Here is a 25,488-nt window from a genome sequence, read left to right on the forward strand (position 1 = left end):
GGTCCCTGCCCTGAGAAACCTCTATGATGAAGCTCATTTCCTGAAGTTCTTATACAGTGTTTTGAACTTACATAAATTGTGGGGTTTTTATAAAGAACATTAGTGAACTGCTGGAACTGAGAATAATAGTGTCACAGCAGGGCACTAATTTCCTACAAAGAAAATCCATTTCAACAGCTAAGTTCCATAAACATTGCTTTCACCATGAAATCAGCAAACCTGCATGTTTCTTGAGAAAGCTGCTTGCTTGCAGATCTTATTATTTATGTTCTGTATTCTATGTGAGTTCTGCAAGAGTAAGGACAAGCAAACAGAGGTATTTTGTATCTCACAGTGATGATCCTTAGAGGAAAGTGAGAAGGGTTTGCAAAAATAGCCAGGCTAGAGCTTGGGAAAGTCAGCAACCAGCCAGGGAGCCGCTCCAAATCTCTTCTGCAATTTACAGTGTAGCGTTTGTAGGGAGAATTCATCCTGTAGATCCAAGCCTCACAGATGGAAATGGGGCCCTTTTTCTCCCCTTGAAGCTGGTCCAGATAATTCTGGTGTAAAAACAGACTAAAACATTGGAACCTCTCAGTTCGTGACAGATCAAAGAGCATGTGTTGATGGTCTTTCCTAATGGCGGGATTACCACTTATTCCTGCAGTCAGATAATTGCAGGCAGAGACTGCCATCACGTTCTCCAAATAACTCCTCTTCCATGTGCATGGCATCATATTTCACCCTGATTATGACGGGTTTCAGTGAAAGAGTATTTGAAGGAAGCGGGTGGTGGGTCCCCACAGTACTGTGGAACCTGCTGGGTTTATGTGAAGGCTTCCAGAACCAGGAGTCTGAGTAACTGCAGAGCAGTGGTTATACCCTGGTGACAGACCCTAACCCCAGAGATTTCTCATCTACACCAACTGCAGCTCTGAAACTCTGACAACAAGGATGAAACAGTGGGAATGCGGGGGTTTTTAAGGTGCAGCAAAAAGCCAGTTAGAAACACAACCAGTGTGAGCATCTCTCAGCACCAAAGCATGGGTAATATAGGTGCTGTGTAGAAGAAAAAAAATCTATCCCTTCACTCCTCATCAAGGCAGCTGTTACTAGAAAAGATAGAGGACAACTTCCTGAAACTCCCAGCTAGCTGGCTGCACATAGATCTAGCTACAGCAAAAAAATCCAATTTATGCCCCCTCTGGAACAGGGAGGCTTGTGAACAGCTTGTGCCACAACCCCCAGCTTCTCAATGCCTACTCATAGGACTTCACTCAGCTCTGGTTACTGTCACAAGCTCAGAGCAGACAGCATGAAGAAACTAGATCTTTCCTTTTTGAATTAATTACTGTTCTCGATATATGCTGCCTAAACTATCTATCAGTGTCTGTTGACTTGCACAGTTATGTCGGTTCCCCAGTTAACAAGTTATTGTTTGGGAAGCTGTTGGAAGTATTCATCTAACCCCTGCCACAAGTCACAGGCAGCAAAGTGCTGGCATGTTGGATTCAGAGCCTAATACAGCAAATTTTGTACTTATCCTGCCACTTAGTGGCTGCAGCTGATGCAGCACCACATCCCTAGCTACACATTCACTAGAAAATACCTCTGTGATGTGGAATAGGTTCATATTTCTGTTCGGGTGCAGTAAAACCTGAGTAGGGACAAAGAGGCATTTAAAAACATTTAGCTTATTTCAAACACTCTGGAATCTGTCAGGGACCTCACAAATTTCACTCTGCAGGATGAAAGGATGTTAAAACACCATGATTATTCCTGAAGGCCAGGTATTTTGTGAAGCAGCCCCTTAATGTTACTGCTGGCAGTGCAATATACCTCCATTTCCATCTTTAGGATTCATAAGGATTCACCATTTCCCACTGCCAGGGAGTGCCTTTCTGTTTTATAGAAAGAAGCAAAGCCATCGCTGCTGTCTTCTGTACTTCACAAGATCTAGTGCTATAAGTGTGGCTGTTTGCTCTGTGCCAGGCTATGGAGAGGGAACAGGACCACAGCCTTCTGTACCTCTGTACACAGCCTTTCCAGCAACAGCTGGATTCCTTGTCTGTCACCAGAACACAGGCAGGCGTACACGGAAAGGCCTTGAGTAACCAGGGATTTGAAAGGCTTGGGCTTCATTCATTCCAGTCGTTGACAGGACCAAGGGAAATAGTCTGGTTTGTCTTTCAGATCTTAGATTGTATTCCAGGACAAATACAGTCAGGGGAAAAAAATTGTAGTTAATTTTGCTTTTATCACACTTAATCAGAGAAGTGATACTGCTAACTGTGCCAGATGCTCTGAGAAGGAATTTATGTTGTAAACCACACTGGCCTTCAAGAGGGTTTAGACAGATCTGGATCTTGGAGAATCATTTCCCTGGACTGTCATCGGTTTTCAACAAAATGAATTGAACTGTCTTGCTAATGAACGTTCAACTCCATTCTGAGAATGTAAATCAGCTGGCAAAACACCTGCCAAATCAAGTGTCTTATCCTAACGTAATGGGTGACTAAATACACATTCCTATGCTGGAGATTTAAATAATCCTTTAGAGCACTGTGAGAGTACCAGAGCCTTTGGCAGACAGAGGAAAACCTACAAAAGAGGATGAACAAGCTGCAGAGACTGGTAAAACATCTATTTTACTATTATTATTTAGAGACTTTTTTTTAATTTGAATTTTTATAAGGCTGGGTAAATACTGTCAGGTTTGCGTAGAATTATTTTTCCAATTCATCACAGTCCTCAGGATAAAGCTGACAGACTAATGGCTCTCCTGGCAGCTGCACACCACCACGGTGGCTGGGAAAACAGCGTGGAAGCCAGGTGTTAAGGAGGGCTTGGGAAGGTCACTCTGTAAATACAGCTCAGCTCTGAGCACAGTAGTGTTTGCTGGCTCCTGAAGGGAGAAACAAACCATTTTACTTTAGCTCACGGCCACAAAAGAGCTCTGTGATACAGGACTTGATGGGGGAGGTACTCTAAATGAAAGCAGGGAAATGAGCAGGAGTGGTGCATTCCTAGACATTGTAATTTAAAAAGGAATGTGCTATTGTAGGGAGAGGAAACTCTCTCACCTGGAGAACTAGAATAATTAGGAAGAGCAGAGATATCAGGTGTCCAATCCTTAGCTCAGTTCTCAGTAACAAGACAGGGAAGTGGTGTAGCCATGGAAAGTGCAAGTGAAATGTACCTGCTGCTAGCTGGGACAGGAGAGAGCTCAGCCTCCTCTTGCTGCAGGGTTGGAATAGTTTGGCTTTAATTTTTGTCCTGGGAGAACATTTTGTCTCAGGCTGGTATGGAAGTTATTTAGAAGAAAACACTTTGAGGAAAGGAAAAAATCCAAGATTATTTGAATTTGTGGTTTTAGAGCTATTGTGAGACTAGACCAAAACTTCCTTTTCTTTAGTGGACAGCTCTGTAAGAAGAAAATGAACAAGTAAAGCAGAAAGAGGTCCCCAGCTTTGGGTTATTTAAGTTCTCAGGGTCACTGGGATCATATTCATGTAGCAAAACACAATCTGGCCTGAGGTGCCCTGCACTGACTGGCAAACAGCCAAGCCTGAGCATGGGTTCTTCATGTTACATTAGAGCTTTCCCAGTGGGAGGGGTTTTTAAGCAGGGGGCTGGCAAAGGCCATCCTGGCCCTGGGACACCCAGAACATTGTGCAGGAGGTGGCAGGCTAAAGATATGCTGGGGCCTCCGGCATGCTCAGAGTGGTCTTGAGACATGGAACAGAGCTCCCAGTCCCAGGACTCCCTCAGGGTGCATCTTATCTGTCACAGGATTTCACCTACATATGGGGAAACCAAAGGCACAGGCACAAAGCAGAGGAAAAAAGATGTATGTTTTTGCTTGTCAGCCTGCCAGTGAGCTGTCAGCTGCCATGTTGGGCCAGCCAGGACAGCTTGTTCTACACCCTTCAAAAAGTCAAGAGACCTTACTTTTATACGAACACCCGATCCTATGATGCTGCATGAGGCAGCCCATTCCCCTGCATGTGCTTCCCAAGGCACAGCAGCGGTGTCAGTTGGCAATATAAGCAAGTGGCAATACTCATGAAGAAATGTCCTCAAGGAGACCTGAACATGGCATAGGAACTCACTGTCTGCCACATATTTCACCTGTATCATAATACTGAATATGCAATTATAGACTGCTAAACACTGTCTGCTCCATATAACATGTGCAGCATCACAGGAAAGGCACTCTAATCTAAAATATGTGTTATTATCATGAAAGGATAGAAATAATAGCACACCAATAACTCCTGAATGCACTGGATACACATGGCCATGGGAAAATCCCCCAGCTCAAAGTCTGAATGTCTTTTGAGTAGTTTTATTCTGTGCAAGGAAGCCATCCATGGTCTTCCCCTTTTCTTCAGCTTCAGAACAAGATCCTGATCCTGACAATATGTGCTGCTGGGATTGGAGGCACTTTCCAATACGGTTACAACATCTCCATCATCAATGCTCCAGCCTCAGTAAGTACTGCTAGTCCAAGTGCCTGCCCCCCAAGACATTGCTTTCCTTGGTGGCTCTGTTGGGCTGTGAACAGTGGTGTGCCACTGAAAATCTGCAGGCTGCTGCTGTTGAGGGACAGGAAGCAAGGACGTGTTGTTCCCTCTGTAAAATTCACATCTGGAGTACAGGACTTTGTTGTCAAAAGCCATCCTAAAAAACATCCATTTAGTGTCACAATAATTTATTCAAAAGCTTTGTTTCAACTGCTTTACGAAAATCTAAATCTAAAATTTTACCAACCTGCATCCTTTAAAGTTGATTTTTGCCCTTAGATTCAAAGTGAGACCCATGAAATTAATTTTTAGATTATCAAAAATAACTACATGCGGATATAAACCAGCTGCAACAGCAACAGTTTTATACCCTAAACTCTTTGCTAAAAACATCTAAGAACTGGAGGAGATTGGAGGCACAAACCCAGCATAAATAGATATATTAAAAAGGAGCCTTTCTCAGTGTCCTTCACCTCTCTGGTGATTCTGCAACACTGTCCTTCTCTCTCAGTACATCCAGACGTTCATGAACACAACCTGGCTGGAGCGCACGGGTGTTCCCCTGGAGAGCAACGTGATCCTGCTGCTGTGGTCCTTCACTGTTTCTGCCTACCCTCTGGGAGGCCTCACTGGGGCTCTGGTTGCTGGTCCCATGGCCATCATGTTGGGAAGGTAAGAAGTGCTGGAGTTTAAATGAAGCCTTGCAGCTTCCCTTAATCTAAGAGGAATTAGGAGCCCTACAGCAAAATGCCCACCGTAGTTACAAAGAATGAAAACAAGTTTTCTATCACAGATCAGTCTTCTATAAACATTCTGGGTTGGTGGGGAGAAACTACCTGACAAGACAGTATTTCATATCTCAAAACTCAACAGGGAACAGGTTTTTTTCCCCACATTACCTTCTCATCACATTCCAGCCCAGCTGAGGTGCTACAAGGATTTCAGTTGAACTCCTTATCACAGTAACCACCTACATAATCCCTATAATTTTTGTGTCCAGTTTTCTGCCATGCTTTTAAATGGGAAATCATGATGGATCAGACTAAGGATTTTTCTTCAAAATAAACTGTGGTAATTGGTGGGAATGAAAAACAGAAAAACAGAGGGTGCTTACAAAGAGCAGTGCTAGCATCCCAGCTCCTCATGTCTCACAGGCTGTGCATCCACCTTTTGGTCTGAAATATTTCTGGAAGTATTCAATAAATCTCCATAGTGGTTTGGTTTTTTTTCCTCTGTGTGCGAGTACAAGTATCTGTCTTACCTCACCTATCTTTTATACACAGCTCTATCCCCAGTTCTCTTCAGAAAAAGAAACCCAAACCAATGTTACCAACATTAACTTACAGGAAATTAGATTTTGCTTCCCTCTCTCTTGACCCCAAGATTTTCCTCTATGTGCTATCACTTTAGTTTGCTCCTCTTATACGATGAAGCAGGCCCTATTATGGTTTGAGGTCCCATGACTTACTAGTTTCAAGGTTATGAAGACCTGAAAGGATATGGCTTCCTTACCCCACTAAAATTTTAGAGATTTCACCCTGTACTGCTTTGGAATAAAATCATATTCCATCATAAAGAAGAGAAACAAAGACTGACTGGTAAGGCAGTGAGCGGGGACTAGAGAGAATTACTGGCAATAATAATAGTATGGGTCAATAGAGCTCTCTTTTTTCCCTGGTTTTCGGCAGAAATTTCTCCTGGGACGCATGAAAACTTTCTGACAAAGTTTCACAACAATTACACTATTACATGAAAATTGCCTGTTTCAACAAGTTAACATTTTCAGACCAAAATACATATGGCTTGCTGAAGGAATATTCCTTTCTATTCAAATGGAAACTGTATGTGAGCACAAGAGCCCTGAATCTGGGGGAGAACCTGGTGGTGCCTTCAGAGAGCCTAAAGCCAGCACTGCAGGTATACCCCATGCCACACAGACACCTCAAACAGGGCTTGGATTAACCAGGATGGTCTGTGGTAGGGCTGAGCAGCCCATCTGGAGCTTCCAGGCTTGGCAGGTGGCACCTGATAACTGAACCTGACACACATGTGCTCACCACTGTCTTTTCTCTTGGAAGGAAGATGTCCCTGCTGCTGAACAACGTCTTTGTGATCATAGCTGCAACCTTGTCAGGATTCAGCCGAATGGCCAAATCCTTTGAAATGATTATGCTCAGCAGATTTTTTACTGGTGTGAATGCAGGTATGGCAACATGAGAAGTATAGAAGGACAAAGGTGGTAACAATTAGAAGAAATATAAATAGGAATGATCCATGATATTAAAGCAATTAATCCTTTAGGATGACCAGACAGACGTAAGTGAATTAAGAAATTTTATATACAGATTTTATACTTCGCTTCTAAGGGCTTTCTTTTAAAGCATACACAGGCGGGGGGGTTTTGTTTTTGCTCACTACACATGAGCATCTCTGTGCATGGGGAAAGTTTGAGCTGAAAATGGATCCCTATCTGCTTGTAAGAATGTCAGTCACTCACCAGCATGAGCACCAACACAAAAACTTTTGTAGAAGTTCATCCCAGGAAACAATGATCAATATAAGGGACTTAAAATATGATATTACCCTCAAAAGAGGGAAGTAGAGGGACATAACCTTGGATTTGGTGCTGAAAAGAACTGAGGCCCTGACAGGTTTCAGTTTCATCCACTGCTACTGATGAATATTTGAATGTGTGTTTAGTGGCTTATACAAGGGATGGGGTGAAATTGAAGGTTTGGGTAAATGGCAAGCACTGGTAGATCAGTTATCACATGGTCTGCAACAGAGGAGTGCAGCTGGCAACCTCGAGAGGTGGCTGACTGCGTTTATTCTTGTCTCCTCTGCCCACAAGCTGAGGTCAGCATTTGTCTGCCTTGCCAGGTGTAAGCATGAACATTCAGCCCATGTATCTGGCTGAGAGTGCCCCAAAGAAGCTCAGAGGAGCTGTGGCCTTGACCTCTGCATCATTTACAGCCCTGGGGTTGGTGCTGGGGCAGGTTGTTGGACTCAGGTAATGTAAAGCAAGAAGCCCACTTATTAAATCCTTCCTTCCTTCCTTCCTTCCTTCCTTCCTTCCTTCCTTCCTTCCTTCCTTCCTTCCTTCCTTCCTTCCTTCCTTCCTTCCTTCCTTCCTTCCGAATTCCTTCCTTCCGAATTCCTTCCTTCCGAATTCCTTCCTTCCTTCCTTCCGAATTCCTTCCGAATTCCTTCCTTCCTTCCGAATTCCTTCCTTCCTTCCGAATTCCTTCCTTCCTTCCTTCCGAATTCCTTCCGAATTCCTTCCTTCCTTCCGAATTCCTTCCTTCCTTCCGAATTCCTTCCTTCCTTCCTTCCTTCCTTCCTTCCTTCTGAATTCCTTCCTTCCTTCCTTCCGAATTCCTTCCTTCCTTCCAAATTCCTTCCTTCCTTCCTTCCAAATTCCTTCCTTCCGAATTCCTTCCTTCTGAATTCCTTCCTTCCTTCCGAATTCCTTCCTTCCAAATTCCGAATTCCGAATTCCTTCCTTCCAAATTCCTTCCTCCCTCCCTCCCTCCCTTCCTCCCTCTTTTATGAGGTTGTGAAAATACTGTGTAAATTGTGTTTGTGTTTCTCTAGGGAGCTCCTAGGAGGGGAGGAGAGTTGGCCATTCCTTTTAGCAAGCAACGTGGTTCCCGCCCTGATCCAGCTCACAGCTCTGCCTTGGTTCCCTGAAAGTCCCAGATACCTCTTGATTGACCGTGGAGACAAAGAATCTTGCATCTCTGGTGAGTTTAGGGTGACTGTTAGGTCCTCATGGAACATGTGAGACTTGGGCCCCAAAATTTTTGGAATGGTGCCACAAATTTTACATGTAGGAAGTTTCATATCAAGTTGTAGATATGATCACTTCCTCTTTCCAAACTAAAGAACATTTTATAGTATTAAATATATTTGATCTATTAAGGTAATTGAAAGGCATCTTCCTTCAATAGACTTATTTGCTACAATAATAGGGTCAAAAGGTAAGACTTGTGTTCACAATGGCAAATATGTTTTGTAACTATGAAGTGAAATAAATGCTGGTTGAAGAGCTCAGGATCAAATCTGAAGCCAATTCATATTAAAGGATTTACTTAGATTTGTGGCATACAAATCCTCATATGCATAGTGGCTGGAATTATTTTCTGGGAAATATGTGCTGTGTACCAAGAACATCTTAATTGCCTGCATTTCCCAGGGAAGTCACTTGAGATCTGAGTCAGAAGCATGGCTGCTGAAATGGCACTGATGGGAGTTACTCAGTTGTCAAACAGTGGTGAGGGATTTGCACTCCCTTTCCCCTAAATCTTTCAAGTGGCTTCACCACAGCTGATCAACTCTGTGAAGGTCACAGCATGATCACAGGCTCTGTCCTGCAGCTTTCTGCAGCCATCACCTGCTGCTCGATCCTTTACCCTGCAGAGCACCAAACTGAAGAGAAAGCCCAGGAGTAAGAGGTTCCCTTGTCCTTGCAGCACTGCAGAAGCTTAGAGGTACCAGTGACCTGAGTGCAGAGCTAGAAGAGATGCTGGCAGAACAGGCTGCTGTTAAAGGCCAGAGAGCGAAGCACCCATGGGAGCTCTTCCAAAATCGAGCTTTGAGGTGGCAGCTGGTGAGCATCGTTGTGCTGAGCAGTGCCATGCAGCTCTGTGGGAATGACTCGGTAAGCAGCCTGGCACCGGAGCCAGCAGCAACACTGTGTCATGGGACATGGGTGGGAGCACTTGGATTCAACATTCTGTCAGTGGGAGAGGAGCAAATAGTGTCTCTCTGCCTGTGGAGATCTTCAAATGTCAGATATTTGTTTCCCAAAATACACCTGTGCATTATGGGAAGGTTCAGAAGGATGCTGTCAAAATAGCCTGTATGACAGGGCATTAGTCACTCTGCATGGTCCTTCAGGAAAAACAATGGGATGTATTTTCAGATGTCTTTCCTTACTGCTTTCTACTTTCTTCTCTCCACAGATGTATTTTTATGCAGCTTATGTGTTCCAAGAGGCTGGAATTCCTCAGGACAAAATCCCCTATGTTGTAATCGGCACAGGAAGCTGTGAACTGATCACATCTGTCACTTGTGTGAGACTCTCAATGCACTCTGGTGACATGCAGCATCTGTTGGCAGGGAGGAGGCTGTTAAGTACAAATTTGGGGGTTACATTGCTTTTCATGCCAAGGAGGCCCTTTAAGCACAGCAGCCAGGCTGTCTGTCAGCACCCACAGCCAGATAGCTCAATGCAGAAGTATTTGGTCAGACATTGCATTGCCATCACTGTCTGAAATCTCTAAGAAGTGTAACTTTCTTGCTTTGTGTCCATATGGATAGTGGCAGAGTTTAGGTGCAGCTGGGACATTCTCATCTCCCCTGAACACCTGTCTTGCCACCAAAACTTTCTTTTGAGGTTTTTTTCTATGAAGCAGACAACATCCTGAAAGTTATTGTACAGCAAACTAGGTACAGAGTATTGAAATCTGAAGAGGAAAGAGGCAGGAATTATAAATACAGCTTAAATATCTTGCTTTATTTCACTGCGTTACTTTGTGCAGAACATGATTATAGACTACGCTGGTCGGAGGCCACTGCTGCTGGGGGGATATATCTTCATGGCAGGATGGGCCATTGTCTTCATGGTCGCTCTGAGCCAGCAGGTAACAAATTTTACTTATTTAAGTGGAATGGAGTTGGGCTTTGCTTTTTATATTACTGGGGTGTTCAGTGGTGGCAAATAAGTGTAAGTGCCCTCACTGGTTTTCCATTGGTCTCTGTGGCTGTAGACTCAGATTAGCTGGATGCCTTATCTCAGCATGGCCTGCATTTTCGCCTATATCCTGAGCTTTGGAATCGGACCAGGTCAGTTCCCTCAGTGTTTTCAGTGAAACTTTTGGGTACTGCAGGGGCTTAGAGATGTGTACAGGCATCTTATGGAAACTCTCAGACCCCTATTTAGTTATAGCACACTCAAAGGAACGAGGTAATTTCTGCCAGTGGTGTTTGGCTGTTTCACAGGGGTTTGCATGCCCCTGGTAAGTCAGTGTTGTGCAGGGCCAGGCTGTGCCCATTTCTCTCTATGTCATTCCCCCTCACAGTCTTCTTGGCTATTAGGCCAAGGCACTTGGAAGTGATTCTTGGCTTAAGCAGATGACAAGGTTCTGATTTGCTGCTCAAATCAGAATGCTGGCTGTGAACCAGCATTTCTAATGCTTCACTTTAATCCTAGAAATTGCTGGCTATGCCATCTGATTATTTTCTTGCAAACACCTGGAAGCATGATTTCCACATCTGTTAGCCTACTAATGTGCCTTTTCTTGGCAGAATCTGTTCATTTCTGGGGTTGGGCAATACACAGACTGTCGTGGATGTTTGCATGCTGAGTGTGTAGATGTGAGACTCTGCTCACATGAGTTTGAAGGAAGGCAGGTAGGAATAGAACCAAGCTGCCAGTGTCACATGCCACACAAGTTGGCAATAAGTTCTTGTCCCAGTCCCTACAGTGCCATGGGGTTGAATTAATTATAAGCCTTTCTCACCGTTGGGTCCTGGTAAGAATAATGTGGATTACAAAACTTTTCCTGGCAGTTCATTCTAACGTGAGAAAGTTTGAATAATTACCCAGTCCTTAATATTTAACCAAAAAATTCACCTCATACTTCATATTGGGCATTCTTGTTAAGATGTGTTCTCTTGTTTTTAATGTAATGTCAACAATATTATTAACTTTCTTGCCATTTCTTTTTCCAGCTGGTGTAACAGGAGTTCTGCCCACAGAAGTTTTTGATCAAATGTCCCGACCAGCTGCTTACATGATCTGTGGCTCCCTGCTCTGGTTCAATCTATTTCTGGTTGGAACAGCCTTTCCATTCATTGTGGTGCGTTCCCAAAGCAAAGCAGCTCTTTAGTGTTCTGCAAAAGAAAGAGGTTCTGATAGTGACCAGGAAAAGAGAATATTGCGAGCAGCAAGATAGCACTTCTATGCAAAGTATCTTTATGAGGAAAGTGGCCAGAACTCCTCTAAACCAAATTTTCTCCGTGTTCCCTACAGTGATTTCTGATTTGAGGTTGGGATTTGAATCATTTGGGGCATGGATGATCAATATTCCTCCTCTGTCCTCAGTTGAGAACAGCTGGAGCTAAAGATGTGATGTAATTTCCCTTTGCCAGACCCTGACACCATTCCCTAAGATGATTCCTGAAGCAAAAGGGAGCAGAACTCCACAATATACATTCCTATTTTATTTCCTACTGAGGGCTCACATTCTATACAATTATGTATAGGGAGAAAGACAGAAAAAGACATTTCAAAAGACTGTTCTTGCTATGTCGAATTTCCCAATCTCTGTTGGGGTGCTGTTGCATCCAAGCATGTGAGGCCCTTACCAGGGTGCACAGAAATATTCCCTGGGTGACCTCAGACCATGCAGGAAGAGGGATTTGTCTATGCCTATTTGTCGTCATACAGAATGTCACCAACACTGTCTTGTTTTTTCCTCCTCCTCAGAAAAGTCTAGCACATTTCTGCTACATCCCATTCCTTGTGGTCTGTGTCTGCACTGCTCTCTACGTTTGGTTTTTCCTTCCTGAGACAAAGGGGAAGTCCTTCCTGGAAATCTCAGAGGAGTTCAGGAAACGGAACTTCAAAGCTAAGACCCATGCAGGTTTTTATAAAGGCCCTGAGGAGATCAAAACCACCACATTGTAGCAGAAGAAAGGAAGATGGCATCTGGGGGAATTCTGCAGTGAATTCAGCAGTGGCTATGTGCCCTTGCAGGGACACAGAGAGAAGTATGGTTAGGGACAATATATTACTTTTAGGTTCTTAAATTCACCTTGAAAACATACACTTGAACTGATAAATCCAAACAAAAGTTTAATAATCTGTTCTCACTTTTTAGTACTGAGTAACACATGCATATTTTAGAATCCATATCAGAGAATAAGAGAATGATGCCTTGTTCTCTTATCATCATACAGCACCATGTAATGCTTTAGAAAATTTCAGAATTTCTCCAAACAGTAACTTCCATCTCAGAAGTCCTTCTTTCTTGCCCCTGAATCTGGGCTTTCTAACCCAGAAGTTAATGCGATTAAATTTTGTTTTCAGACACCAAATGAAATTTTCAGTACCTTGTCTTGGTGCTCCTGTCGTTTCTGTTATTAAGTGATTTCAAATAGACTCCTACTTGTTGAGCAATAGTGAGCAGTTAATTATTTTCAGCTATAAAATCATGTGACAGATGGATTAGAAAGAAAGCTTCTAGTACTTGCTAAGTGGCTTATTATACAACAGACTTTTGGGCATTGTTTTGCAGACTATTTATTCTGGACCGGTTTTCTTCATGGCTTGTTTGTTGTCTTCCAGTCCTATGTTGTAAAGCACAAGTAATTCCCCAGTCCAGTTTGTACTGCTCCCATGGACACTGCTGGTCCATCTCGTAGGGTTTTGCACCTATGCTCTGCTAACATTAAGTGTGGTGAGGAGCTCATATGGCAGAAGCTTGTTTTGGATGTGGATCTTTAGATCACACCACAATGTTCTATGCAGCATGTCCTTGTTGTCTCCATAGAACACATTGGCAAAGACCCAGATGTGATGTTGATTCTTTTTAGTTAATCTGATATAACACAGGGCAACATTCCTCATTTAATATGGCCTTTCACAGGCATTGGCTTGACTGGTTAAGTTTCTTCTCAAATGTCTTCTCTTCTTATGTCTTCTCAAAGACATAATCAAGCCACCTCTTTTCTTTTGACTTTGTTCGTATGAAAGTCACAGCACTGCTCATGTTTGCAACAAAGAAGAATATGTATGTTTTCAAAATAAGGAGGTAAAGTTTCTTTCAGTGTATTTTTTAACTACATTTTTAAGAAAAATACAGCATTTTTGAATAAAAAGATTGTAAACATTTCTGGAATGCATTACTGTCATGCTGGGCATGAGTGGAACAGCAGATCTATTTCTCAGAAGAGGAGTCTGTGCAAGAACTCTCTTTCACTACCCAAAGTTTATAACATGTGAAAAATAAAAGTAAACTTTTTGTTCCTTTGTGGTTGCTGCTATTTTAGAAGTCATTAATGTATAGACATGGGCAAGAGCAGCTACCTCTGCTCTTGGAAAACACTGAGATTTTGAAGTATGCAGGATTTTGAGACAAGACAATCAAGAGCAGGACTCTGATGCTTTTTCCTGGTCTTAAAATCAAGAGTCGAACACGGTTAGAAGGGGGAAAAGGATTTTACCTTGGTATTTATTTTAAGGATCCTTAGGTGCACATGTCCATATGCATCAAAATGCGCCCCACAAAATACCCCCCCCTCCAAAAGATCGGGTATATCATTGTAGGTCTTACTAATTAGCATATCTCTCAAAGATTCCCCAATGAGAGGCTCGAGTGAGCCCCCCTCCCCAAGGAACCTTCCCCTGGATGGTTTACAGAATGTGTTCTGGAGAGGACCTTGGGGTCTGGGGCACACTGATCCCTAGCTATGAAGATTCTAAAATGTTGAGTCTCTCAGCTTGACAAACAAGTCCAATAATGTAGGCAAAAAGCACTAGAAATACAGAAGTTGCAAAACAGGTATAACAGGGGTTTAAAAGAAAAGGCAAAAAATCTTCATGGCATCACCTCCATAGAATTGGGAAGTGAAGAGATGCTTTTCATTACTAGTGTGGAGAGAGTAGTGAGGGGCAGATGAAAAGAAACACAAAGGCAAAGGCAAAGCAAAAAGTGCCACTACCATCATGATGGTAGCAAAATATTCTGTCTTTCCTTTGGTGAGGACCAGAGAAAGGACAAGAGACAGAAGTGAAGCAGAGAAGAGTGAAGAAGGGAAGCAAATCAGTAAGAATCATGCAGGGTAGGAAGCAGGGATGGACTGGAGAGACTGCCTGAGCAGAGGGAGAGGCCTGGCACACCCTGCTGGAACATACAGGTCAGAGGAGAGAGAAGTCCACCAATGTCCAGAGGTCCTCACCTTGGCCAGTTCTGAGGCTACTCCCATGAGTCAGGGCTGTGCCTTTACCCAGAGCCCTGGAAGGACAGAGGCCATCTGCACCTGCCAGTATGAAACAGGTTTCTTTAGAAATTATAGACATTTACTTGAGTTCCTGATTTTTAGAGCCAGTCCTGTGAGTACATGTGGCAGAAGACACAAATTCCAACTTCCAGCATTTTTTTCTGACTGGCCTGAAATCAGGAGTCTATAAACTGATTAAGCAAACACAAACAGTGGTTACATTTCAGATGGTCTAAATCGTTAAATTTTAATTGAAGCATTTAACAAGATGGTTAATTGATACTGAATTAAAACACCTTCAACTGAAAAATCTATGACACTTGTTCACATTTTCTTATCATGTGAAGTGTTAGGCAAAACCACATCTTGAAAAGTGATCCTCAGAGACTCACAGTCTCACAGCTGGTATTACTGTTTGCAAATCAAATAATTGTGCACTGTTGGATTGATTAATAACCATCAACACTAGAGAAAACTAGTATTGCTGCTGTCCTCAAACACTGCTCCTCCGCACAAGCCAGCTCCCCCTTGCAACCCAGCTGGGGCTGGGATTCTTCCAAAGACATGCATCATCCTAGCCTGGGGAACTGCCAAAGGCAGCTGCTCACTAGGAGAAGGAATTCCCCTCTAAGCTGTTTGAATAACTTGTAAAAGCCTTTTAACAGAACCACCTTGGACACTGCTAAGTAAAGATGCCCTTTGAAAATTATGGATAAAACTAAAGATCTTACAGTCAGGATTTAAAACTGACATTAAGCTTTCCTAGCATCTGCCATATATTATAGGGATACCCACTTGAACTTTTGGCCAATGACCACTACCCTTAAAGAGTCAATTGATCAGTCAACTGATAATTCAAGAGTTGGATGCACAGGCATTGTCAGGCTTGGACAAGTTGGGCTTAAAAAGTCTTTGCTGAATTGAGGCTCAAGATAGCACTCAGGGACTTTTCCTTTACATGTGATAACTGATTATCCAGCCTATGACTTGGGAAGTCCAAGCCAGTCCACTCTAGTTTGCGCCAGTCCTTGGACTTCAACTTCTATCAGTGCTTTTCTCTTTGTCCTTTACTCATCTCCCACAGCTCTTGCTGTCCACAGCTGCTGCCAGAGCATGCCCAGAGACCTGGCAGGAGCATACAGCTCACCAACTCTCCTCAACTTCATCAGTAACCAACACAATAATGACAAACCAAACAGCAAGAACTTCATGACAAACCAAAGGGAGTGTAAACACTGAGAAAGACCAAAATGACGTGTTGAAATATCATCTCAGGCTCCTCTTTCTCGATATAAAAAGGAACTTTTTCCAAAGTAACCAAAGAAAGCATCAGGAAAGACCTAGACTGCAAGTGGGGATGACTACCTTTGCATGCAAGTTGGTATGGAGAGGTTTGATGCCCATCCAAGCAATGATATTCCCCTGATTAGAAATCAGCTTGTAAATGCTTGGCAGTCATACTTTGAATATGAAATATTCCAGGCATAGAGGTGCAGCATCATGCTATCGTTGCTGACCAGAATATGCCCGGGACAGTTGCTAACAGGGAGCAGTAGGAGTGGGAGGGATTGAGACACATGTATTGCAGTCCTATATTCTTAAGCCTCCTATCAGATAATTCTAAGAAAGGGTGAATAAACTATGAAACCAGGAATGCCCTCCAATCCCCAAATGTTTATCTAGTCTCAGCCAAATCACTGAGCAAAATATTCATTTAGGTGGGATAACAAGAGGGAAAGGAGGAGGAGTAAGGACAAATAGATGGAATTGTTCACTAAGTGATTGCACATTGCACCATGCTCCCACAGCTAGTTATCTATGACTGTGCAGATTAAGACAGACAAAGATGAAGAGAGAAGCACTGAAGTGTGTAACTGGGCTCTGGGAGACATCTGTGAGCTTTGCCTCTACTCAGAGTTCTCACTGTCCTGTGCTTTAGTAGCTGTGGTTTCCTATTGCTGGCTCCTTGGTCTCAGAGGAGGCAGGTGTGTGGCATTGCTCAAACTGTTAAAGCTCCCAAGGAAAATACAGGACATTTGGAGGCATGTCTGAATAGCTGTACCAGTTTGTTTGCTGTTTTCATTTCCTGCGAGAAAATGAGCTACAACCTTTTTCTCCTGGCTTTTGTCCTGGGCATTACTGGAGCTTTCCAGTATGGATTGCAGGTCTCCATTATCAATTCTCCTGCTGAGGTAAGCATGGAGAGCTCAAAGAGTGAGCTACCAGGATTTCACTGCTCTCAGGCATTCATGCCTCTACATGCAATGGCTAACTTTTTTACTTCTGCTTTCAAAATTAGACTTATCATGGTTTCTTAGTTCTAAGACTAGCTGCTACTGCTCTTGTGTTTCATGGGGTTTGAACTTCTGTCTGATGTGACAGAACTGGGAAAGGGAAGGATGAATGACATCCATAAAATCAGCCATTTTCCCCTTACTGAGTTGAAATGCTCCCGGGGCATTCTCCTCTCTCCATTGCTCAGGGAGCCCTTGTATCATGTGCTTTACCACACACACTATTTCCAAGTGGCTGTAAGGTGAAATAGGACAGGGAAGGACTGTAGCTCTAGAGCTGAGGTCAGCACCATACCTGCAGCTGGAAAGGGAAAATTGGGGAAGGTGTTTGTCATCCTGAAAGGTACCTAGGACACTCAGCTCATACTATTACCACAGACAAGAGGGAATGGCAGGAAAAGATCAGGTAGCAAAACAGTCAGGGTTTAGCACAGAAACAGAAGACCCACCTACCATTCTCTTAGTGGCATTCACAGTAGATATTTAATAGTGATATATTTATTAATTGGATCTCATTGCTAAAACATCAGCTCCAGGGATGGCAAAATGGCAAAATTCCCATTGATTTCACTGCGGCTAAGATTTCAACCAAGTTATTGATAGAAATGTGTCCAAAAGAGCAGTAAGTGGCTAAGAGAATTTAAAAAGTGGCGCAATTATGCAAAAAAATGTTGACTGAGTCCATTGTTTGTTTTTTTTTCTTTTAAAGTACATCAAAACCTTCATCTGTGAGACCTGGCTGAAGAGATATGGCTCTCCTCTCAGCACAGAGATGATCACTTTGATGTGGTCCTTTATTGTGTCCATTTACAGCATTGGCGGGGTTCTGGGTTCCTCATCTGCTGGATATTTGTCTGTTAGATTTGGAAGGTAGGAAGAGTGATTACACCAGTCTTTCTATCTACACCCACAACTGCAGAATAAGAAACTGTGTCTTGGGAGAAACTCTGCTTGTAATGTGGCATTGTGAGTAGCCCAGGGCTTCCAGTGAAAGACCAGTATAGCGAAGAAACAGAATGGCAAAATCTGCCAATTACAAGGAAAATCATACCTCTCCCTTATAAAGCCCAAAGCAAATGCTGTCCAGGGAAGTCATACAAGAAGTACATGTACATTTTAAAGAGAATTTCAGAGACAGCTACTCACAAAGCTTGTTCTTTACTGTAGATATTGACTCCACTAGAGGCATCAAAAGCTTCAACTAACTTATCAGTCTGCGACAAAGTTTTCCTATTGCCATTTCCCATTGACTTAACTGTGTCTATACAGAAGCCAGTACTGAGTCCGTAACCACGGTACAATTCAAGCCACTCCTGTCAGACTGTGAATGACTCAAGGGCAGTATTTATGCTCACATTAATCTGAATTATTTCCAGGAAGAAGGCCATGCTGTTTGCCAATATCCCTGCTCTGCTGGGTGCAGCTCTGATGGGGCTCAGCCGGCTGTGTGGATCTTTTGAGATGATCATTGCTGGAAGGTTATTTTCTGGAGTGTGCGGAGGTAAATTGACGTTCCTACCTGTGGTATTAAATAGTGGGAAGAGCAGTGACTGAGGGTCACAAGGATTTACCTGAGTAAACAGATCCCAGATTTTTACTACACTCTGCAGAGAACATGATTGCTGAATGCATTTTTAACTAAATAAGAAGCCACAAACATAAATTAAATTAGTAATGTCTGATATCTCCATTTTTCTATCTTTACATCCAGTCCATATAAAAGGTACTGCCAATTTCTGAAAAAGCCAAAACATGCAATATTTCAGGGAAGCATGCTCACTCAATAGAGAACTGGCCTCTGTTTTCCCTCTTGCTTTTCGCTGTGGCTGATGCTGCCCCCCATATTACAGACAATGTAATGGTTCTCAAGCCAATTCAATCAGAATTTTCAATTCTACTTTCCAGATGCCTCAGATGGTTACATTCTGCCAGTGCTTTTGATCCCTGTGCAGTTGGATAAAGATAATAATAACCAGGAAAAAAAATTGAGAGTATAAATATTAATTAATTCACTGAGAAAATAGAATGTACAGCGTTTGCCACCTTGGTGGTTTCAAGCAGAAAATAAGGCACATAGCATCTGAATAGCCACTGAAATATGTCATCTGAGACTAAAGGAAATAACCACAGTCCTGTTGTATATGTGGCTGTAGGAAACAAAGTAAGAGAAGGCCAGCCTGCTGAAGGACAGATTTCCCAGGGACCCATACTTACTTAGTGAAATATTTAGCAAAGGCACAAGGCCAAGGTACGGGGCACATGCTTCATGTCAGCCAGCCACATCCTCAGCACAGATAAAAAGGTATCTGAGAGCCAATCCCTATAGGCTCTGTCCATAGAGTTGTGAGAAATGAGACAACTCTTAAAAAGATTAATTTATTGAAAACAGAAAAATTGAAAAATTACAGAAATCAGAAAAATATAAAAATTTGGGATCCTATGGCTCAGTAGACGGTATGCCCCAGGAGCACAGGGATATGAGATCTTCTGGCTGAGACAGCACTAGACCTCAGGTAGAGAAAAAGAACTTGCAGTGCTGGGCTGACTTTTAAAAAAATTACTAAAAGCCCCTTAAAAGGGGTAAGGCTTTTAATGCCCAGCACCAATGTCTCCCACAGCTAGTCCAGAGACAGCAAGAGGGGAAAAGAGAAGAGAGCCTGCCTCTCAGCTTCGTCCTTTTTATAGTTTCTGCTCCGCCCACAGCCCGCCCACAGCCCGCCCCTTCGGTCCAAGGCGATTGGTGCTTTCCCTTTGATGGATCATCTCTGTCCACCAATGGCTCATCGTTGTCGGGGGGGGGGGGGGGGGGGGGGTGGTATCAGTTGAGATAAGGGAATACAATGCCTTCATTAAAATTCAGGTATTCAGGTTGCCATGGAACTTGCCTGCAGAGTAATGGCTCTGTAGCTAAAAATAGCTGCTGGCTATTAAGACTGGGTGGGGGTTTTGGCCTTGGAATCAAAATGCAAGTGAAACACCTACAAAAAGTATACAGTAAACACAGGAAAGGTAACTCTTATGGTGTACCAGTGGTTTGAAGTTTGAAAAGGCCAAGTTTGTGATTTTTTTTACTGGGAAAATTTTAACTGGGAAGGGTGCAACTCTATTAATAAACTACTTTAAACAAATGGAAACACTGATAATGGAACTGGATTTTTGTACCTGGGCTGATGGGTTAATTGTAAAATTCAATTTAAAAATAATTAACTCAAAATTAATTAATTAAAGCACTTAATATGCAAAGACCAAGCACAAATAGGGATTTCATGTATGACAGTGGTCCCCTCCAAAACACCAGACCTGTATGGGTTTGCATTGCCCTAACAGTCCTTTGTCACCGCAGGTTTAGCTCTGAATATCCATATCATGTATGCTGGGGAATGTGCTCCGCGGAAGCTCCGCGGGCTGATTGCCATAACAGCTTCTACCTCCATTGCTGCTGGAAAATTCATAGGATTTGCTCTGGGTCTCAGGTAAGAGAGTCTGAAACATAATCTATTCTGTTATTAAAATACGTGCATATATCAATGCATGCCTATGCCCAGTGGCTACTATTGGGGCAGTTGGTACCAGGATGATAACTCATAGATCTTGTAATAATTGTAATGTGAGACTATTTGGGTCAGAAGCAGAGGGATCAGCTCGTGCAGGTTCTTCCTTCAGCGCTTGTGCTGGGACTGCTGGTCCCTGTGAGCCCTCAGCTGCTGCCGGAGGATACAGGTGGCCTTGCTGTGCCCAGCACTGAGAAGCAGGAGCCAACACCTGCAACTCCTGTGCTGCAGTCAGTGACCCTCTGCACTCCCTGCTGAATACTCCAGGGTGGGAGCTGCTAGGACACACGCAGGAGGGCTGAGGGATCACCCTGTGTTTGTGTGTGCTCACATGGCCAGCACACATGGCTCCTCAGCCCCTCTCACTCTGCTGGTTTTGTTCCAGAGAAGTTCTTGGAGTGGAGGCTCTCTGGCCAATTCTCCTGGCAGCCAATGCGCTTCCTGCCCTTGTTCAGCTTCTCACCCTCCCCTTCTTCCCAGACTCTCCCCGCTATCTGCTCATTGACAAGAAGGACAAGGAGGGATGCATCAAAGGTGAGGAAATGGGCCATAAATCATTCATTTCAGGAAAAAGGGAAAAATACAGTTAAGCCCCAGATGAGCCTGGAAGAGAGGTACAGGTGGGAAAAAGACTTGTGGTCTTTTGGCTCTGAAACCACCTTCAGCTTTAATGAAAATCAGCCACTTCTGTTTGGATATTTGTGGTCTCTTGGCACTAGTATTTCCCTTACCCTCTGCCAGGGTCCTCTGAGGGATGTAATCACACACAGCTTATATTTCCATCAATGCAGATTCTGCCCTGTACAGAGTAGAGATACAGTACCTTCTCTGTGTGAGAAAGAGAGGCCCTGTACTGTCATGCTGTATTGCATGTTCTTCAGTAACCCTAACAGCAGCTTCTGACAGAAACTGAATAACAGCCACCGTGGGTATTTAACTATCAAAAGATAGAACTCCTTGGATGTAAACTTATTTTTTATATATGGGAGTCATTTTACCTTTTCTGTGTTTTGGAGTGTGCACTAGAACTGCACCTTTATCAGGAGGGTACTCAGGAAAGGATTGGTAAGAATTTAGGTGTGACTTACATCAAAAGACTGTCAGCAGCTATTGGCCAAAGGTGAGGTCATGATTAAGATTTATGGGTAAAACCAGATAGCAGTGATCTGGATCTGTGTCATATCTAAGCCCAGATCTCTAGGAAGTTCACACAAGAAAAGAGCATGAAGTTCTAACAAGATACTCTGCAAAGCAGGAAATAATCTTCTGGATTCATGTCTGTGCTGGTGAGCTTGGTCACCTCTCCTCCTCTCCTTCCAGCTGTGAAGCAGCTCTGGGGAGATGGGGACCATATGGCTGAAATAGATGACATGATGTCAGAGCAAAAAGCCATCCGTGGGGAGAAGGCGAAGAGCGTTTGGGATCTGCTCCGTGACAGAGCCGTGCGCTGGCAGCTCATCACTCTCTTCCTCGTTGTCTCGTGCATGCAGTTCATCGGGGCCAACGTGGTGCGTGCAGTGCTTTGCTTTTCTCTCTGCATTGCTGACAAGCTTCTCAGCAAAAGTAACCTCTGCAAGGAGTTGTGAATGACTGCAACAGTGCCTGTAAGGAGGGATCTGTTGTTACTCTTTATTAATACAGTCTTTTCCCAGGGAAGTTTGGGACCTGGGATATGTCAAGAAGTGTGTTTTAGCAAGCGTCTTCTGAAGGCATTTCTATGGATTGCCCTGTTATGATAAGATGATTCTGTATTTTGTTAAGGCCTAGTTAGTTATTTTCTGTCCAAAAAGACAGAAGCTAGTGTAAATGTGGCCACGTGTGTACAGCTTTCACAAATTTCTATTCTTTCCAGGTTTACTCTTATGTATACAATATCTTTACAAAGGCTGGAATCCCCCCTGATCAAACCCACTATGTGTCACTGGGGGTTGGGACCACCGAGATCCTCTCCACAGTCCTGTGTGTAAGTGGCTTTTCAGCTGAATTTTGTTCGGCTGTAATACATCATTCATTTTGATCTTCAGAAATACTGTAAACGGAGCTTCAAGAATCAAATTTTTGCGACAAATCAACCATGGAACCAATCACATAAAGTCCTCTCCCTGCACCCTGCAAACGTGGGCATTTCTATTCTGTTTCTGGGAAGAGTGGAGAGTCTTTCTGTCAAAATCACAACCCATTCTGGGCCAGTCTTGGGAGTCCCAGTTCCCCCTGGAAGAAGAGCAAATATAATTTTTCAGTCAGGCTCAGGGCTGCAGGAATCACAGCAATTAGCAGTGTAAGCATTCCCACTCTGCTCTCCCATCTGTCTCTCCTTTGCCTGCAGAATGCCACCTGTGACCTCCTCTGCCCAGTCAATGCCCCCTGCAGCCCTGCACCTCCCCACCTCCTGCTCCTCCCTGCAGCGCCTGGTCCTGCTCAGGCTCCCCAGCTGCCTTTAGTCACCCTCCCAGAGAAGGCGCCACATCCCAGTCTCCAGTCCTCCAGTGATTCCCTGCCTGGCCAGTGAAGGCAGACACTGGAGCAGCTCACCAGTGACTGCCTTCGGTCTGTCCTTCGGAGCTGGCAGCGTGTCCTCCTACTTGCAGGGTTTCCTCATTGAGCGTGCAGGGAGGAAGACACTGCTGTGGAAAAACTACACTGTGATGGCCTTGGCTCTAGGGCTCCTCACAGTCACTCTCTCACTACAGGTAAGACCCCACTGATGCATTAGAACTGTGTTAATGTTTTATTGTATGGCAGATATCACAACTATTTCCCTCCCCACAAATCACTTTTTAGTGAGAAGAAGTATTTTTAGGGCTAACCATCGTATTAATAGAGGTCTGTTCCCAGCCATGTACACAGGGATTAAAGACAGACCACCAAGATCCCTGCCAAGGCTATCTCATGAAATTTCTGAAAGTAGAGGAAATAGATCTATGTTAAGCATTGACATAGTTAGTAGTGGTGAGCATTTCTAATGGAGCTAGATAAACAAAATTTTAATTTCTGATTTTATTTGCTTTTCATTTCCTACCACAGGACTCCTTTTTCTGGATACCATACTGCTCTGTTGCACTTGTCTTTATTTTCATCATGAGCTTTGGCATTGGGCCAGGTTGGTATTTTCTACTGGAATGATTTCATTTACCCATTCATTCCTTCCTCATTGCAGCCTTTAGGAGAGATCCCAGGCATAGCAGTTTCATAGCAAGCATGAATTCCTACTTCTGATTCAGTGCAGGCATAGATATTTCCCTCCATACTATGGTAGGAGGTAAAATTCATTTCCTATTGCATTCCTACATGCCTTTTTTCTGAAGAGCCAAGCACCACCTCAGACACTTCCAGGCCACCTAAAGCCATGAACTTATGCAGCAAAATGAAGTATGAGCTACAGAAGCATCTTGCAAATTTCTAAGCTTCCTTTTTTCTTCAAATTTTTTTCAGCTGGAGTACTATGCCCCTTGCTCACGGAAATATTTATTCAGTCATACAGACCAGCTGCTTATGTTTTTAATGGTGTTACAAACTGGATCCAACTCTTCATCCTTGGACTTTCATTCCCTTTCATCATGGTAAGCAAAGTAGGGTGTTTGTTTCAGTTCAGAGGAAGTTAGACCCCTCTTGAACTCAGAGAATGCTTCTCTTATCAACACGTCATGCAATGGACAGAGCCCAAATTAATTGCAGTTCTGATGGCCTCTTCCTTTTTAACCAGGTATTTACTGAAGTGTAGCAAACCCACCAAATGCTTCTAACTCTACACAAGTTAGAGTGACATTGGGAAAGCAGATACAGTGACAGAGGCACTGACACTGTCTGATGTCATTTGAAGCAGGATTTATGTCAACTAAGTCCCTGACCAAGTTCTTTTAGTAAATACAAACCCAGAAACTCTATATCATAAGAGAAAGAAATCGAGATAAATTTTTATGAGCACATTTTGTCTCTTTGTTTTCCTGTAGGAAGGCCTTGGTAATTTCTGTTTCATCATTTTTCTGACATACTGTCTGTCCATGGCTATTTTTGTATTCCTGGTGCTGCCAGAGACCAAAGGAAAGACCATGCTGCAGGTCATGGAGGACTTCAACCGCCTCAACTACCGTGGAAAGAAGGGACAGGCAGTCCTACAGCAGAGTAACTGCTCAGTGATGACTGTTACTAAGCTTTAAGAACAAACTCTCCACTTCATATTTTGCTCTTTTATTACTGTAGTGCCCGGAAGCCTCACTAAGCAAGAGAGAATCCATAGATCCACCAAAAAACCACCTGCAGTGCAGAGCACAGGATGAACTTGGTGGTTCTCTCCAGCTCCTGAAGTATGAGCTGAATTAATTCCTCTGCAGAAAAAAAATTAAACACGGTTTATAGAGAAAATAAGATTTTTGTCAGTCCCTCCTAGCTTGCAGTTGTAAACAGAAAACACAGGACCTGCTATTTTCTTGGCAAAACCAGGACTCCGCAGTTGGAAGAAGTGATTCTGGAAGGTCCAGAGGTACAGCAGACCTGCAAAGAAGACAGAGCTTTGACACTGAAATTATCTGCTCCTATTAACAAGTCAGTTCTGATGAGCTTTCGCAGAGAGGAAGCTTCAGTCCACAGGAGAAGACGTGTTTAGCTCTTTAATCCAGTGGAAGAAGAGTGCCTTGCCTACCAGTGGGCAGGATTGATATGCAGTGTTCCCCCCACGTTTACAATTTTAGAGATTATTCTATTGGGAAAAACAGGACTGTGTCAGCGCTGAAAGAAAGCAATGAGCAGAGAAGGCAGAGCAGCAGGAAATCATGAGTGAGCAAATCCACAGTGGCAGGATCTCCTTCTTCGTTAGCAATGACTATATAGTGTGTCTTCAGCCTGGAGAACACTGGGTTTCAATGGGATTGAGCTCCTGAGAGTAACCGGTACTGATGAGATAGAAAGGAGGGACACCTCTCCTGGAGAATTTAATCTGTATGTATGAGTGTTTTCTTCTCTCTCCGGGCCTCTGAATACTTCACATTTTCATTATAAAACCTGGTAAAAAGGGCTTCGCATTTGTATTCATTGCTACATGACATGACACTTTTTTTGGTCTTCTTCATGCTTTACAGTTTTCTGATAAGGAAATAAAAAGCAGTGGCTAGCAAAACACATCCTTCTGATTGT

At 43.4% G+C, this 25,488-nt stretch overlaps 2 protein-coding genes across 2 annotated transcripts; both read left to right on the plus strand.

Moving 5' to 3' along the window:
* Positions 1-2,514: 2,514 nt before the first annotated feature.
* SLC2A11 (solute carrier family 2 member 11) lies at positions 2,515-12,198 on the plus strand (the record flags this gene model as incomplete). Its single annotated transcript, XM_082293187.1, has 12 exons — positions 2,515-2,613; positions 4,374-4,472; positions 5,017-5,177; positions 6,584-6,708; positions 7,386-7,515; positions 8,100-8,248; positions 8,978-9,165; positions 9,470-9,580; positions 10,049-10,150; positions 10,277-10,352; positions 11,241-11,368; positions 11,998-12,198. The coding sequence occupies exons 1-12, from the start codon at positions 2,593-2,595 to the stop codon at positions 12,196-12,198; spliced, it is 1,491 nt and encodes a 496-aa protein (XP_082149313.1). The 5' UTR covers positions 2,515-2,592.
* Positions 12,199-16,609: 4,411 nt separating this feature from the next.
* LOC309580015 (solute carrier family 2, facilitated glucose transporter member 11-like) lies at positions 16,610-24,515 on the plus strand (the record flags this gene model as incomplete). Its single annotated transcript, XM_082293683.1, has 11 exons — positions 16,610-16,705; positions 17,517-17,677; positions 18,184-18,308; positions 20,151-20,280; positions 20,744-20,892; positions 21,679-21,866; positions 22,211-22,321; positions 22,947-23,048; positions 23,383-23,458; positions 23,791-23,918; positions 24,309-24,515. The coding sequence occupies 11 exons, from the start codon at positions 16,610-16,612 to the stop codon at positions 24,513-24,515; spliced, it is 1,473 nt and encodes a 490-aa protein (XP_082149809.1).
* Positions 24,516-25,488: the final 973 nt, after the last annotated feature.

Source organism: Coloeus monedula (genome assembly GCF_965178545.1).
Source record: "Coloeus monedula genome assembly, chromosome: 18".
NCBI classification, from domain to species: Eukaryota; Metazoa; Chordata; class Aves; order Passeriformes; family Corvidae; genus Coloeus; species Coloeus monedula.